Source organism: Spermophilus citellus (assembly GCF_964194105.1).
Source record: "Spermophilus citellus genome assembly, chromosome: 5".
Classification (NCBI taxonomy): Eukaryota; Metazoa; Chordata; class Mammalia; order Rodentia; family Sciuridae; genus Spermophilus; species Spermophilus citellus.
Window position 1 is genome coordinate 60,028,852 of NC_138186.1, and position 17,145 is coordinate 60,045,996.

The window sequence follows — 17,145 nt, forward strand, 5'->3', positions numbered from 1 at the left end:
GGGTGGCCTTTCTGCTCTGTGTGAGTGGTCGGAGTGGTGATGGGGCACCTATGCCATGCTGGGAAGAAAAAAAATTTTTTTTGATGGTGCTAGGGATTGAAGCCAGGGGCCTTGTGCATGTGAGGCAAGCACTGGACATTGTTTTAAGTAGAAGAAACTTCCAGAGCTTCCTATCCTTTGTGAAGTACTTTTTTTTTTTTTTTGAGAGAGAGAGAGAGAGAGAGAGAGAGAGAGAATTTTAATATTTATTTTTTAGTTTTTGGCGGACACAACATCTTTGTTTGTATGTGGTGCTGAGGATCGAACCCAGGTCGCACGCATGCCAGGCGAGCGCGCTACTGCTTGAGCCACATCCCCAGCCCGTGAAGTACTTTTTAATAAGCAATCACAGCCACAACAGCTCGTGTCTTCACATTGGGTGGGGATGGTGTGTCTCTGGGCCCACTTCTGCTTCCCCTGGCCCATGTCTCCTCGTGTCATGCAGGGCCCAGAAGAGGTGGCCCAATTCCGCTCAGCCACTTGGCCTCCAGCCTCGAATCTTCTCTGCTTCAGCTTACTGGAGGTTCTGCTGGCCCTTTCGGGGTGCCAGCTGCGTGCCTTTAGTCCATGTGGGTGCCAGGGTGGACCTGGGTCAGAGCTGGTTAAGGGCGTAGGTTCGGGCTGTCCTGAGGGCAGCTTCCAGGTCTGTGGTGCTTCCAGTGCCCTGGGCCACCACTCGAGAGCCCCAGGCCTTGCCCCCCATGTGGCTGCACACGGCCAGCGCCCATCCCTCTGCCGTGAAGGTGGGTGTGGCACCCTGAGGACAGAATCAGAAGGGGAAGGGATGCACAGCAGCCCTCGCTGCCAGCCTCCACTCAGCGGACCCGCAAGAGTGGCATCCTGGTGACCAGCAGCCCCTCTCTAGCTATGGGCAGAGGCTGATGAGCATCTGTGACTTGTTGCAGGGAAGTGAGCCTGGGAGGGGTGGGGATTAGGGAGTCCCATAGTGTCTTCTGGGGCAGCAAAGGGCTATCTTTAGGGAAAAGGAAACTGCCCTATGCCCATTTTGGGATGTCCCCTAGGCACCTCCACTCAGCCCTGACCTTCTTGTCTGGGAGGAATAAAAGATACAGAATCAGACAGCTGGACCAGGAGCTGCCAGGGGTGGGGTGCTCTCCCGCTTCCCTTACCTGGGCCACCTGACAGGCACACAGCACGTTGCCCACTGGCTGGGGGCTGAGAAGGAGCACGGATGTGCTGGGGGCCTGTGCGCACAGCTGCCGCACCACCTTCACCAGCACCTGGTGGGAGGACACAGGGGATTGCCTAGCTTCCTAGACTTTCAGATACCTCCCAGCCAGGACCGTGTCCTCCTCGGGCCCTGAGGCAGCCCTCAGTGCCAGCACTCACTGATAGGGACTCAGCAGGGACTGTGTCCACTATCAGAGGCCCCTTTGCGTGCCTCTTGAGCAGCTCCTCGGATTTCTTTGCAGCCTGTGGGGCAGGAAGGACAGTAGAGGGGTCAAGGTGAGAGCCAGATTTCCCATTATCCCACCTCAGAATTAAGCCCCAGTCCAGATCCCCATGTGCTTCTGTGCCCTCCCTCAGTGAAGGTCATCAGCTCTGAGTGGTGGTGGCGGCAGGGGCTCTGCCAAGGATGTCCTCGTTTTTTGTGCTCCACCCACGTCCTTCCCACCTGCCTTGCCTCTTCCCTTTCATCATAGCTCTAGGCCCCTACAAATAAGTCACTGAAGGTGACAGGAGGAAGGCTGAGCACAGATGGACCAGGAGGGGAATGACAGTCACAGGGCAATGCGGGTTCAATGGGGTTAATCAAATTAGGTCTCCTGGAGGAAAAGCTGGGGGAGAGACAGTTTAGCAGAGAGAAAAATGGGGACACAGTTGGAGATGGCTCCTGGCTGGCAGGTGAAGGAAGCAGTGGTCACCAGCCCCTTCCCCTTTGTCCCTGCATAGGCTCTGACTTGCCTCCCACCACCCCAGCCTTTTTAGGGGAAGGCTTCTTGGGGTTCACAGGGGCGTGGCCACATCCCCTCTTACCTGGCCCATCTCCAGCTTGCGGATGGCCGTATTGGCGCGACGCTGGATCACCTTCAATGTGGCCTGAAGCTCCCGCCGCTGCCACTGGGGCATCGTGGCAGTGTCCACAGCCTGTGGCCAGGGTGTGTCATTTTGCCCTTTCCCTGGGTCATGCCTCTGAGGCAGGGAGCAGCAGGGCCGGGGGGACACCTCACCCGCCCTGCAGACAAACCCCTGGAGCCCAAACTAACTGGAGTGCTGGGTAGAGACTGGAAGGGTCCAGGGAAGCCCGGGAAGGGAACAGGACCAAGAGAAGGTGGGAAACAGCTTCCTTATGGGGATGGCCCCTACCTCCGTGAGCCGTCCCATGTCCTTGGATAGCCGCTGTGCCTCCCCCAGGTCCTGGGTGCCTCGACTCAGCCGCTCTGTGGCTGCTTCCACCTCCTGGGTGAGGCTCTGGCCCACTTCTCGGGCCTGCAGAGAGGAGACAAGATGGTCAGAGCTTCCAGGCTTACTGTCACCTCCCTAGGACAGGGGCTTGCAGCTGGTCAAGGTCAAATTAGAAATATTTAACAGCCAAGAGCTCATCAAGGTAATAGCACTAAATAATCTTACAAGGTGCCAGTTGCCAACAGCTGGCCTGGCCACACCAGTATGCGAATATGAACACTGGCTCCACTGCGGGGCATCCCTGAGCCCAGCAGTGTTGGCTGTGTGTGTCCCCTGCCCTCCCTGTCCACACCTGGGAGTCTCCTAGGCCTACTGGTGCGCTGACCTGCTTGGCCTGCTCCCCGGTGACGGCCAGCAGACGAGTGGTGCCTTTGGTGAGCTGGTGCTCCCCGATGATAACCAGGTCCCCCACATCCCCTGTGCGTAGCAGGTGCCTATGGGAAGGAGGAGGCAGGACAAAGTCAGAAGGGATTATTGGAGAGAAGGGAGAAGCCTGAGGCCCAAGTGGAGGTGTGGTGGCTCCAAAGACCATGGAAAGGTAAAGATCTAGGGCCCCAGGTCAGGGCAGCAGAGAGACTCACGTCCCACAGCAGAGCTCCACGGAGGTCTGCAGTGCAGCCTGGGAGGCGGGGTCCAACGCACGGGCCACGGGTACCCCCACGGACACCACCCGCACTGGGTCTGGGTACACCTGAGGGTTAAGAGGGGACAGGCCTGTAATTGCCTGTAAAGGACAAGGAGGAAGCCTTCTGGATATGACTGAAGGGAGCAGGCCATCTCCATCAACTGACCTCATCCAGACAGCGCAGGCCAGGGATGTGGGCAGTGAGTGCCAGAGGTACCTCCTCCATGTATACAGCCTCGTCCTGCCCCACAGCTTCCTGCACAGTATCTTCTATTCTCCGGAGCTGCTCTGGGGTCAGTGGGACCTGGAGGGTTGGGGGAAATGGACATGGAAACAGGCATTAGCCTTATCCTTGTAACTGATGCATTAAGGAGCAGTTGATGTTCACTGAACTAACCCCAGGTTCTACAACAGTGGCTGGCACATAATAGGTTCTCAATAAACGTTGGTAGAGGAATAATTATCTTCCTTAGAAGGCCACCTGGGAGTTGGGCCTACTGGAAGCTGCAGCCTTTTCACTGGGCATCAGAAGTTGATGAAAATAGCAACTTCTGTCCTTAGAAAACTTACAAGAGGCCCAATGGGAGAGAAATATAGCTGAGGGCACTGCAGGAGCAAGGGGTCAGCAGGTAGGACTGGGAGTCGTCAATGAGTGCATTTTGGTGGAACAATTAGAGCTGATGGGTAGAGAGGGGGAAGGGGAACAGAGAAGGGAAAAGGCAGCCCAATGTAAAGAAGAATGGCTAGGGTGACAGTGGGAATAAGGTAGGTGGGTGGCTGGAGGTGAAGGGAGTGTCCCTAGCTGCAGCCTGCAGAACCCAACATCAGAGCTAGGAGAGGCCCACTGTCTAGTCTGGTCAATCCTGGCACACTGGACTGTCTTTCTCTAAGCCACTTGCTTTATATAAAGCCTGTTTTCCTGTGCCTGTCTCACCTGGGTGGCCACATCAAAGCGCAGTCGTTCTGGATTGAGATGGGAGCCCCGCTGTTCTGTGTGGGGGCCCAAGGTTTGCCGCAGAGCCCAGCTCAGGAGGTGGGTGGCCGTGTGCTTCTCCATGCAGCCCAGACGCCAGGCCTGTAACGCTTTTGTCATTCAGGGTCCTGGGTGAGGATGGGGCCTGGGGAGGTTGAAGGGGTCACAGGATACTGAGCATAAGTGGGCTGGGGTCCTTACCTTATCCACATGAAGCTGCACCTGGTCCCCCACTTGCAGGCATTCAGGGGCCACTGCCTCATGTAGGACGAAGCCCCCGAAGACTTGGGCCCGGGCCACGGGGAACAGCACATCCTGAGGGAGAGCAGGGCCAAGATGCAGGAGCGTTGCTTGTGTCTTCTCCCTCCCTTTGGCCCCCATCCAGGCTTAGGTCTGCCTCCACAGAAGTTAGCCTAGGGTGGGGAACACTCACCTGCTGTCCCGCCCGCACCAGGTAGCCTCGGTCAGAAGCCTGACCCCCCTGTTCAGCATAGAAGTTGGTCCTGTCCAGGAGGAAGCCACAACGCTGGCCTGCCCCCACAGAAGCCACAGCTGTCCCGTCTTCTGCATACAGCCGCAATACCTGGGCCTCACAGGTGCCAAACTCTGCCAGGGTGCAGAAGGGTTATCTGTGGTAGGCCGTGGCTGGGGATGTGGAATGTGGGTCTGTGACTTGAGGCCAGCGGGCACCAGGCTGGGGCCGCAGCGACCCCTGGTGTCTAGCCTGGGGAATGCATAAGGGCTGGGAGCCATCATCTTTGATGTCCTCCCCAATCATGGTCAGGCAAGCTTGTGGCCACCGGCTTGGGTCCAGGCTCTCACCATAACCCCCATCAGGTTGCAGGGAGTAGCTATACTTGGGGCTGTCGTCGGTTGGGGGAACCCCTTGGCGTTGCAGCTCCCCCAGTGCATGGATATTGAGGTGCAGTCCTTGCTCTTGCTCTGGCTCAGTGCGCTGAGCCCGGTGCTGTAGGACCCGTGCATGAAACAAACAAGTACAGAAAATGCCATGGGACTTGTGCCTTGGAAAGCCCTGTCCCCATGGACTCTGCAGAGGGGTATGGAATAAGACCTCAGGGCTTGGTTGGCTGGTGGACCCTCCCTCACGCAGGCTCCCTGGGCCCGGGTCTTCCTACACATTACCCCTGGAGCCCCCTCTCTAGGATGCTGTTCTGGCCTCTCCTCTTCTTCTCTGTTCAGCTTACTGCCAGCTAGTGTTCTTCTCCATAGTCTCTGAGCAGGGGCTGAGCTTTCTGTTCCATCATTCCCATGGGTGAGGGGACAGACTATCTCAGCCTCTGGATTCTTCTCAATAGCTATAGATCTTGCCCCAGGAACTCAGAGCTGGGGAAGAGGCTGACATGTCCCAAGAGAACCAGAACAGGGGTGCCCCAGCTGTACCTGGGCCTCCTCCTGGGCTAGTCGTTCCAGCCCCGCAAAGTCCAGCTTCACCCCCTTCTCCTGCAGCATCAGCTCCACCAGGTCCAGGGGGAGCCCCAGGTCCCCAGATAGTGATAAGGACCAGGCCACTTCGGCTTTGAGGAAGGAGGACAGAGTGTTGAGGAGGACAGGGGTATAGCAAAGGAAGGGGAGAGACATAAGGGAGAAGTAAGGGGCCAGGGCTTTTCTAAGCACATAGAGACAACCATGTGCCAAGCACAAGTGCCCCCTCCCTGTACAAGGGACTCCTCAATGAGGGGTCACCTTCAAGCTTCATTTCCAAGGCTGGAGCTGGGGTATTTAGAGGAGTGGGGAGGCTCCACCTAAGCATGCAGGCCCCCTTGGATCAGAGGGACATGAGGCAGGGCTGGCTGGGCAATGCAGGGTAGGGAGACGCGGGGTGAGTTGACTGCTGTGGGGACAGGAGAGGAGGCACAGGGAGGCAGGATGTGGACAGGAGCCACAGGACTGGCCCAGAGCTCCTTCCCCTCTCTACCTTGGAGTGTCTGGGAACTCCTCACACTCCAGCTAGGTACCTTACTCACCAGGGAACAAATCAGAAGGCCCCAGGCGCCTCAGAGCTCGGTCAATGATCTGCCGGCCCCGCTGCAGGGAGGCCAGGAAAGCTGCCTCGTCCTCTGACACTAGGTTGGCTATCTGAACAGGGCAGGGCAGGAGTGGAGCTGGGTCTCCTTGGAGGGGGATCTCTCTCCACAAATCTCCCATCGTCCCTCCCTCTCCACCCAAATCTAGTACCTGTGCTGAGTTCTTCTGCAGTTCTGGATAAGTGTTTCCCTAGGGAAGGTAAAGAGGGCTGAGGAGGCCTGATGGGCAGCCAGCCCATCTTAGGCCTCCCTGAGGACAACTGCCCTGGAGGCTCAAGCCCTCTGAGGGACAGGGGAAGGGACATATATAGGCCACTGGTTGTCCTGTGGGTTAGGGATAGAGGCAGAAGGGAACCCTAAGGTCAAAGGCTCAGTTGCCTGGGCCAGGACCCTCAGGCAGCCTCCTTGCCTCTTGTAAGCAACTCTGGCAGAGAGGATGCTGGGCTGGACACTTAGGATGAGGAACCCTGGGGACCCAGGCTCAGGGGTACTAGCTGGGCTCAGTCGTAGGGTCTTTCAGGGCCTAGGGAGGCCTTACCAGTGTCTCCACCACCACTGGCACCAAGCTGCCCAGGAAGCCAGGTGGTGCCCGTAAGACCTCCGTGGAGAAGCGCATAGCTCGCCGAAGAATCTGACGAAGAACCAACCTAGGGGGTTCAGAGCCCAGATATGAGCCCCCAGCAGCCCCTGATCACAGTAAGCCCTCTTGCCCATTTGTCTTGTGCTCTCCACCTGACCCACTGTTCCATGTCCTTCCCTCCTTGCCCTGTAGCCCCCAACAGCTCCTGCCACTCTGTGGAGCCCTTCCAGACTCACGGGGCACCTGACATTCCTGGGGAGACACCATCGGCAATGCAGACACAGAGTGTGCGGATGTGGTCAGCCACCACGCGATACGCTGTGTCTATGCGTCCCTCGTCTGCTGCTCCTACCCGGCCTGAGTAAGGGGGTGCCCCACAGCTCTGGAAAACAGGAGAGGAAACATGCTGTTGGCCCTGCCTGATCTGCCCAGATAGATGTTCTTCATTGATTCCACAGCATCAGCCCTCAGCCCTACAGTCACCCACTTCCAGAATGGGCTTCTGGAGAAGCTACCCAGGTGAATGAGAGCTAGTCCTGCCTACATGGGGCTTACATCAGCATTAACAATGATCATGGCTATGATCACTTACTGAATTTCTACTCTCAGAATTGGGTGCCTCATTGAAAAATGACATCATCCTACAAATAGCCCTGTTCAAGAGGTATTATTACCTTTAAAGAGAGGAAACTGAGGCTCAGAGGAGCTAAGGGACACAGGCCACAGAACTCATCAGGTGCAGATCTGACCTCTGAAGCAGGCCTTACAATCTACACATGGGAGTGCTCCCTCTCCCTCTCCCTTTACTGGCTCCCTCAAGGCAGTAAACAGCCCTGTCACTCACTGCTGGCAAGTCATTAACCCTGCCCCACCCTATCTGATCCCTCAGCGGGTCCTTTTCTTCTACCTCCATGAGAACTCCCCAATCAATCTGCTTTTTCTATTTCCGCTGCTGCCACCTTCGTTGTGCCCCATGGTGTCTTGACTGGTCTGCTAATGGCCTCCTAACTGTTTCTTGGCCATTACTCTTATCACCCTTTAGCCCGTGATCCACACAGCAACAAGAGTGGCCCTTCAGAAGCGTGCGTATCTGGGACCTGTCACCCCACACCCCAGTCCTTTTCACCACAGGTGGAATAAAAGCCTCACTTTGGACTTCAAGTCCTCACAAGATTTGACTCCTGCTTTCTTCTCTGTGATGGGTTGTTTGCTAAAACAGTCCTTTCCCGAGCACACAGCACTTTGTGATGAAACTACAGCTACTTCCCATGGAAGGTCAGAATTGATTTCTCCATTGCGTCTGAAGCTGGCCTTGTGACTTGCTCTGGTCAATGGAATATAGTGAAAAGGACACCATCCCAAGCCTACACTTCTGCTTTCCTTCCCGGAACCTTGCTGAACTGTGATGTGAACAAGCCTGAGCTAGCCAGCTGGATGATGATGGACATACAGCCCACTCACCCCAACTGGAAGTCAGCCAAACCCCGAAACAGAGCTGCCTCATAGTTGAGCACAGATGTATGGTGACCTCACACAAGACCAAAAGAATGACCCAGCTAACCAACAAACAGCCTGCCTCAGACTCATGAGCTCAATGGCGGTTATAAGTCAAGGAACATTTGGGTATTTTATTATATAGCAAAATCTAACTGGCAGTTACATCTCCTGTGACTCTACTTTAGCAGGCTGGCTGTCTTTGGTCCCTGGTACATGTCAAGCCTTTTCCTGCCTCAAGGATTTGGTAACAGCTGTACCCTCAGCCTGAAATAAACTTCCTGTTGCTGACTCCTCTTTTAGGTTTCAGTTCAAAGGTCATCTCTGGTGAGCCTTCTCCACATATCTCATCTAGTATTCCTTGGTATCCCCCTTGATTACTATCAGCCATGTTTATCACTTGTTTACAATCTGTAACCTATAATCTTATTTGTTCATATATTTATTTATTGTCTTTCATACTAGCAGGTAATCTCTGCGATCTCTCTGTTTATGGCTGTATCCTCTGTACCAAGCACAAAGGACTCAACACAAAGTAGGCCTCAACTCACAGTGTTTGAAGGAAGGAAGGAGTTAGAAGCAACATCAAGGAACAGTGAATCCCAGCCTCATGTTTGAAACCCTGGGATTCTTGGCTGGTTACTGTCCCCACGTGTTGGAAATACTCTGAATTCTCAACAAAGATGACAAGCCAATGGGGCTGAGCGCTAGTGACAAGCAGGTCAGAGAGCTTCTGGAAGGGCAGAGGTAGGCTCACCTGGTGAATGGCATGGAGAAGCGGGGAGAAGAGGTCAGTGTCATAGGTGGAGCACCTGCCTTGCAGCACGGCCACCAGCCTTTCCAGGCCCATTCCTGTGTCCACGTGCCGATGGGGCAGGGGCTGTAGGCTTCCATCGGCCTCTCTGACCAGGGAAGATGTACAAGATGAGGTTAATCAGGATACAGGTACGAGGCAGATGCCCAGGTGGAGTAAGGAGAAGTCCAAGGAGGTGAACACTGGGAGGAACAGGATGCTTCTACCCCCCACCCCCACCCAGTGGACATGACAATGGCCTTGAGTCCTGTCCTTTCTTATACAGTACTAACTCTACCCTCACCGTTGCCTGGACCCAGACATCACCCAGTAGGAAAGAATTTTTTGCCTTTAGAAATACATGTCAAGGCTAGAAGAAAATCTTGAAGAGCATTAAGTTCAACTCCATTGTATCCAAACAGACCAGAGACTAGTTTAAATTGGCATGGACAAAGACTAGGATTGAATCAGTCATTATCTGAAAAGTATTTAAAAATATGTCTGATACATACTAAGTGCCTTTTAAGTGTGTGTTTTTATAAAAAGTGGATGAGTCTTCAGACTACCACCTTTATTTAAAAATATTTTTTTAGATGTTGATGAGCCTTTATTTTATTCATTTATTTATATGTGTCGATGAGAATCAAACCCAGTGCCTCACACATGCTAGGCAAGCACTCTACCACTGAGCCACAACCCCAGCCCCTGATTGCCACATTTTTAACCTCTAGCCGAGAATTCTCCTGCTTCAGCACCCCATTACCTGTTGTGCTGCATGAATACCAGATTCCAAAGTTCCACCAGCTGAGGGGCTCCCACCCCACCAGCCAGGTCATAGTGGATCTCAGTACAGGGCCCACAAGGGCCAGTGTCCCCCATCTCCCAGAAGTTCTCCTGTGGTCCAAAGGAAAGTACACGGTTGGCAGGCACCCTGGGGAGAAAGCCAAGTAAGTGGTGGGAGATAGATTCAGAAGATGGGACACTTTTGTCATGAGATTCCCTCCTCTAAGTCCCAACTCAGCAAGAAGAGGAACAGGGCTGACCCTGAGACTAAGGACCTATGCTGGCAGTCTGTTTTCCAGTTTACCTTCCCTCCATGAATGAATATAAAGAGGGGACTGACTTACCCTAAGCTGAGCCAGATGTCCCTGCTCTCCAGGTCTGGGTCCAGTCCTGTTTTGGGATCTCCACCAAAGTAGGAGACCCAAAGCCTATCCTCAGGAATCCCATAGACTTGAGTCAGAAGTTTCCAGGCCATGCTGCAAGCCTCTTCCTGCAGCAGAAACCAGGAAGGGGGGGAAAGGGGGAAGGTGGATGAGAGGAGGCCCCAAGTACGTGCCAACCAAGCCACATGAGTTCAGATCTTAGGTGAAGACAAAACCATTTCCGTTGCCTATCTTGTTTCTGGAATAAACCAAGACCATTTCTGACTCTGAAGTTTATTTTTTTTTTCCTGTCCAGAAAGCTTCCCTGTTCACCTTCTTTCAAGTTCTAGAATGAATCCCACTTTTTCATGAAATACTCTACCCACCCTAGTCTGGGGTGACTTTTAATTCCAGTTAGCACCTTAGCACTGCTGTCTGGCCACTTATTCATACGATAATGTAAACACATCCACTAGATGAGAGGTACAGTCCCTGGAGGGCATGGAAACAATCCAATTAGGGAAATGAGGTGTAGTCCCATTATAGCTGTTTATCCAGCACTTTGCCTCTACATCTAGTATGAGGCCCTGCCTAAGAAGACAGGGAGGGAAGGTAGAGTTCACCTTGGCCTCTTTCTGGATCAGGTCTGATCTTTTCTTAACTCTGATCCTTTCTTAACTTCAGAACTTCCTAGAGACTCACCTTAAAATATTCACCCCTGAAGGCCCAATTGCCAAGCATCTCAAAGAAGGTGTGATGGGAAAGGTCTCGACCCACTTCTGCCAGATCATTATGGCGACCTCCAGCTCGCACACATTTCTGGCTGTTGGCCACACGCCGGTAGCCTGCCATCTCACTTCGAGGATCCACAGTGCCCAGGAAGATGGGCTTGAACTAGAAGCATGTGAAGGGAGAAGGCAGATATCTCCTTAGAAGGGAAAAGTGGGGAGTGGACATAGCAAAAGCTGTTCAGACTGAAGGCCAATTGTGACCTTAAGAGTACAATGTGGTCTTGGCCTAGGAAGACAACCTGGGAGCCTGTGGCAGCCATCTCTGGTGTGTGTGAAGCACAGCTAGGGACCCTCTACTAGTAAAATAATCAAGAACGATAAATGTACCGGTGGCTGGAGACAGTGCACTGAAAGGTGACACCTTTATCTCAGCGTCTTCAAACACACTCAGTAACTTAAGGGAACAAAACTGATCACAGGCCAGGTGCGGTGGCACATGCCTGTAATCCCAGCAACTTGGAAGATGGCGGCAGGAGGATCACAGGTTCAAGTCCAGCCTGGGAAATTTAATAAGGCCCTAAGGAACTTAAGGACGCCCTGTCTCAAAATTAAAAAAAAAAAAAAAATGGGGGGGGGTTGGAGATGTGGCTCAGGGGTAAAGCACCCCTGGGTTCCATTCTCAATACCAAAACAAACAAGAAACAAAACAAAACTGGTTCTGGGCACTGTCCAAACTATCAGCATTTAGTAGGCTTTTAAAGTAAACCTCCAACCCGATCCTCAAGTTATAGATGAGAACAACGAAGTCTAGAAAGAGTAAGTGTTGCTCAAAATCAAAGAATAGAAAACATTACCGAGAACACAGCTGGTGCTCAATAAACATTAACGGTCAAGTTATCTTTATTCATAACTCCGCTGGACTCCACACCTGCCATTCTGAGACTAAAAACCCGGTCCCTGACCAGTAAACTCCTCCCCAATCTCTATCTAGGCGTAAGCTCCGCCCCAACGCGTCATCCAACTTCGCCCCGCCCCTTTCTCCCAAAGCCGTGAGCCCCACCCCTCATTTCTTTTGCCCAATCCCGCGGCGCCTTTCTCCGGGCAAACTCACGAACTCCGCCCCTGATGAGTACGGCCCCGCCCCCACCTGGTTCATGCCCGCGTTGACGAACAGCAGACTCGGGTCGCCGCGGGGCCGCACCGAGGCAGAGGGTACTAGGCGGTGGCCGTGGCGATCCCGGAAGAAGCTCAGGAAGGCGTCCCTCACGGCGGAGCTCTGGGTTGGAGGCGGCTTGGTGGAGGCTGGCCGACGGCTGGGGCCTTGCCATGCGGGCGACCTTCGAATGGGCCGCCGCAGCCGCCGGGCTACAGCTGCCACCGGCGCCGCCATCGTAGCTCTGGGCAGCGGCTTCAAGGGATCAAAGAGTGACGTGAAAGGAATCCGTGCTTTTCCTGCAGCGGCCTCTGGCGACAGGAGGACTCAGGGCAGCCTCTGCCGAGGTGGAAGTGGTTGGGAAGGAAGGGGACGCTGCAGAAGTTGGAATAGCACAGCGCCTGGCACACAGTGGGCCCTCGATTCACTTAGCATAAAACAAATATTTATCAAGAACGCGCCTCCTATGAGTTAGTCATTGATTTAGGCGCTTAGGTATTTTAGTAACAAAATTAATAAAATGTCCAGCCCTCTGAAATCTATATTCTAGCAGTATTTGTTATTATGCTTTAAGATTTTGCAAGGTTATAAATGGGGTTACGATGAAGAGGTGTAGATTCAGTTTTGCGTGTGTGTGCTGTGTATTTTTCCAGGCCGAGGGAAGAAGGTACAGAATGCCAAGGGAATATCAGCATTCATTCAAGGGGCACTGAATATCACTATGTGCCAGGCACAGTTCTAGGCACTTGCCAATTCCCTTTGCCCTTGGCATTGGAGATAGTAATTTTCTCCTTAGAGACTGAAGTAGGCCTTTTGGAGCAGGTTTCTGTCAGAGACACAGAAGGCAAACAGCATCTGCTTCATTATTAATTGCTTAATAACGTTTGGTCTTTTAATTTGCCTGGGGATAAGAGAGAATCGAGGTCACCAGGTCAGAACAAAGCTGTTGGCTGAAAGCTGCAGAGATTGATCTCCAAAGGCTCCCAGATGCCCTGGAGTTTTGTATATTTTGCTTCAGGGCAAGAGGCATCTTTCCCAACTCCCCTTGTGTCTTTCTCTCCATTGTAACAGCTGTGACTGTAAGGCCAACACAGATCCTTGTGGGTGCAGCCGGACTCCTCACAAGGCTTCTCATGATGACCTCTGCTGTAGGTTTGGGAAATTAAACAGAGACTGGATCAAGGTTAAGGCCCATTAGGGTCAGCAGAGCTGACAAAGAAGGCCTTGGCTATAGAGGAAGGGGTTCTTTTGGCCACCATTCTTTGTGAGTTGTTTTTTGGGGGCCTTTTGAAACCATTTCCTGTGTAGTCTATTTTGGACTTGAGTTTCTATAGCAATAGAGAATCCTCAACTTTGTTTTCTGACAGAGCCCATCATGTCTAGACCATGATTCTGTTTCTCATGTAGCCCACGTAGGTTAAAGGTGCTGTTTTGTTAAGTGCTTTGCCTGTTTTGGTTTTTCCAGCGTTTCTGGAACAGGAACCTAAAACCAGCTGGGGATTTCTGTGAGATTGATGACCTTGAAAAAACTGTGAAATTCTTTCCCAAACTGAGATGGGAGTGTTTCCCCGGATAAATATAGCAGGGCCTCTACTTTTTTCCAGATTGTGCTCAGAGAGTCTTTGTGTTATAGTAGGAACTCCATGTTTTAGACTTGCCTGTATCTTGTGTGGTACCATGAATTAAAAAAAAAAAAAAAGCAGCTTTATTGAAATATACACACCATACAATTCACCCATTTAAAGTACACAAATAACTTTTAGTATGTTCACAGAGTTGTGCAACATTACTGCAAATCACTTTTAGAACATTTTCATTACTTCCAAAACAAAGCTGGCATTCTTTGGCCATTAACCACCAATGGATTTTCAAATTCTGGACACTTTATATAAGTGGAATCATATACGAGCTCTTTTGTAACTAATTGTTTTCACTTAGCATGATGTTTTTAAGGTTCATCTATGTTATAATATGTATCATGTATTTAAAACATTATTTTTAGGGGCTGAGGTTATGGCTCAGTGGTAGAGTGCTCGCCTAGTACGTTCGAGGCCCTGGGTTCAATCCTCAGCACCTCATAAAAGTAAATAAATAAAACAAATTATGTCCAACTGCAACTAAAAAAATAAATATTTAAAAAGAATAAAATAAAAATTATTTTAAAATTGATTTCTGTTTAATTGTTTCTTTTAATTTTGTCCTGGCCTTTAAAAAAATATGATAATTTTCTTTTCTATAAATGTGGTGTTCTTTGGTGAATCACTTCTGTTTAGGATTTCTTGGTGAAACAAAGTGATTCTGTTAGCACTGGAATGTGTCTATTCTGACTTGCCACCATCATCTGATGAGGAAGTAAAACTCAAGGTCTGCAGCTTCCCAAGACAGATGGAGGGGGAGAGAACTCATCAGACAGGGAAGTTAGCAATGTGGGAACATTTCTCGGGAGTACAGAGCCACTGTCTTAGTGTTTGCAGGAATTTCATTTTTGCAGTTTAAAGTGAGGTCTGTTTTCTGGGGGCTCTTCAGCTGCATTTTGTGAGCACCATGTTGGGTGCTGCCTCTATTCTTGTTAAAGACAGTGTGCTGTGTCTTCCCTCAGTCTTGAGATTTCTCTTATGTTGCCATTTGACCTACTTATCCTGCCAGGTGCAAAGCACTCATATTTTGAGCTCCCCCCCCCACCCCCACATTTTTACCTTGTTTAAAGAAGCGATACATTCATTCTGGGAGTAGAAACTGTCCTTTGGCTTTGAAAGCAGAAATCAGAGTGCAGTGGTATATTCTGTCCTGGACTGATGGACAGAGGATACTTTTCACCCATGCTCAGTATAGGGAACCCAGCTTCGGAACCTTCTTTTTATAAATCATAAAGGCGGTCCTTTAGTGTCTAGGATAAAAGTTTAACCTATAAAAGGTGTTCCTGGTTTGATGCGTTTATTATAGCATTGCCTTATGTGGACTGTGAAACAACACCTGTCAAACGTTAAGACGCATGCGGATCTCCTAAGATCTTGTTAAAAATGCAGACACTGAGGTCTGGGGTGGGGTTCTGGTTTGGCAGGTAAGAAAGGTTCCTGTCTGATTCTAGCAGGTTCTTGTATTTCTCGAATGTTCCCAGGTCTGCTGCTGCTGGTCTTCTAGATCATACCTTGAGTGACAAGGATGTAGTAGAGGACTTAAGGGGAGAATCTGGATTTCGGCTTTAGGAAGGGTGTCTTTGCCAGTTCTGGATTTCTAAGGCTCGGGGACCCCTAGGTTCTCTCCTTTGGGGAGTGGCGCTCTCTTTGAGCGGGGGTGGGGGGGGTGGGGGGGGTGGTGGTGGTGGTGGAGGCTGGAGCTCCTGCGCGTGCGTGCTCGCTCCTCTCCGCCAGTTGCTTAGAAACGCGGAGAATGTTGCTGTCTAGCAGTGCAGGGGAGGGTCACTCTCCCCAACTTAGTGCTGGGAGCTCTTGACTGGCGGGTGCTAGACAGCAGAGATCCAGCATTCAAGGCTTTTGGATCTTCGAGGGTCGGAATGCTTTGAGTTTATCCTTACGCATTTAAAAATAATTTAAAACTATTTAAAAATAATTGCATTTTAGATAGTTATATAAGTACTTACATAGTATCCACTCTTTTGCCTCTTTTGACTTGCAAAACCTAAAATATTTAAAAATGTTTCCTGATCTCTCCATTAGAGGTGGGTTTTAAAAACTCATTTATAAGTCATAATAAAACATATAGAAAACCAACTGAAACAAATGTATAACTTAATTGTTAGAAAAGCATACATTTTGACTGTGAATGTAGCTCAGGGCTTGCTTATCGTGCTCTAGGTTGTGGGTTTAATCCTTAGCACTCAATGGTACTCCCTCCCCGCCCCCAACAACTTTGTATCCACCACCCAGGTCATGAACTAGAACTTGGCAGCTATCCAAGGGGCCCTCCATTGCTTCTGCCCCAACCCCAATCACCTTCCTCCTCCCAAAGGTGACTTTCATAGTAACCACCGCTTTGCATTTCTTTATATTTTGTCACTCACCCAAGTGCATATTCTTAGGTGTTATGGTCTTGCCCATTTATTCTTCCCCCCAAAAAGTTGATATGTGTTTTAAGTCTTTTATGCTGTAGATTCCTACTCCATCTTCTTCTTTTCTTTAAAGGGAGGCTCGACCTGTACAGTTTCCCAGTCTGAGCTTTTGCTTTCTGTTTATTCAACATTCAGCTCACATTCTACATGTTCTTTGTTTTCGCTATTTCATACAAATTAGCACCTGGATCTAGAGATTTGTTGGACACAGGTTTGGGCCTTTTTAGCAAAACTTTAGATGCTCTTTCCCCAGAAGGTACATTAATGTTTGGTTGTCTGTCTTTCTGTAGGCTTATCAGCCACTGATAGCATAATGCCTGTATCTTTGAATTCATTAGAGGTTTCAATATGGTGGTATTCTATTTCATATTTTTTTATTAGTTGGAATCTTTTATAAAGAGATGCTTTCCCTGAGCTATTATTTGTTAACTAGGGGTACAGTTAATGTAGAAAAGACTGAATGTTTGATTTTCCCCCTTTACTTACCAGTGTTCGAGATAATAAATTTGTTTCCTATTACCCTTCAAAAGTGAGCTATTATATTTCCAACATCATTTAGAACATGTCGGTTTCAATATGTTTGATGGTTTTAATCCATTGCAATAACTAGCTCTGTTAAGCTTAAATTATCCCATTATTGGTCAGTGGAGACTTCTTTGATTTGGCTGCTGAGTCTTTTTGATATGATTCTAATAGTCTGGTAGATTTCCTTGCTTTTTGTCATGGCAAGATATTTCTGGCTTATTTTGTGTATTCCTAGGCTTGGAATAGTATTTCAAAATATAATCTAATAGTATTTCAAAACTATAATCTAGGTATCTGGGATGCTTTTTGCTATGTGTTAATCATTGTTCATAGATTTTTGTAGAGAATATATACAGTAGTCCAACTTTACCATTAGTTTCACTTTCTGTGGCTTTATTATTTGTGGTTAACCATGGTCCAAAAATATTAGATGGAAAATTCCAGAAATAAACACTTTGTATGTTTTAAATTGCATGCCTTCCTGAGTAGCATGATGTAATCTCTTGCTAAACTATTCCATCCTGTGCAGGACATGACTCATCCCTT

The 17,145-nt window shown here is 50.1% G+C and overlaps 1 protein-coding gene across 2 annotated transcripts; it reads right to left on the reverse strand.

Annotated features, from left to right (window-relative positions):
• Positions 1–225: 225 nt before the first annotated feature.
• Positions 226–12,516, reverse strand: AARS2 (alanyl-tRNA synthetase 2, mitochondrial). Of its 2 annotated transcripts, XM_081294398.1 has the most exons (22): positions 12,000–12,516; positions 10,824–11,015; positions 10,104–10,249; positions 9,740–9,907; positions 8,941–9,085; positions 6,926–7,071; positions 6,648–6,756; positions 6,261–6,299; positions 6,050–6,161; positions 5,466–5,599; positions 4,887–5,031; positions 4,498–4,670; positions 4,266–4,379; positions 4,026–4,166; positions 3,258–3,395; positions 3,048–3,157; positions 2,792–2,900; positions 2,368–2,490; positions 2,038–2,148; positions 1,390–1,473; positions 1,170–1,280; positions 226–796 (listed from the first exon to the last, which is right to left on the reverse strand). In XM_081294398.1, the coding sequence occupies exons 1-22, from the start codon at positions 12,240–12,242 to the stop codon at positions 632–634; spliced, it is 2,958 nt and encodes a 985-aa protein (XP_081150524.1). In that variant the 5' UTR covers positions 12,243–12,516; the 3' UTR covers positions 226–631. The 2 variants fall into 2 exon arrangements, with proteins under 2 accessions (XP_081150524.1, XP_081150525.1); XM_081294399.1 differs by lacking the exons at positions 8,941–9,085; positions 9,740–9,907; positions 10,104–10,249; positions 10,824–11,015; positions 12,000–12,516 and having other exon boundaries at positions 6,933–7,070.
• Positions 12,517–17,145: the final 4,629 nt, after the last annotated feature.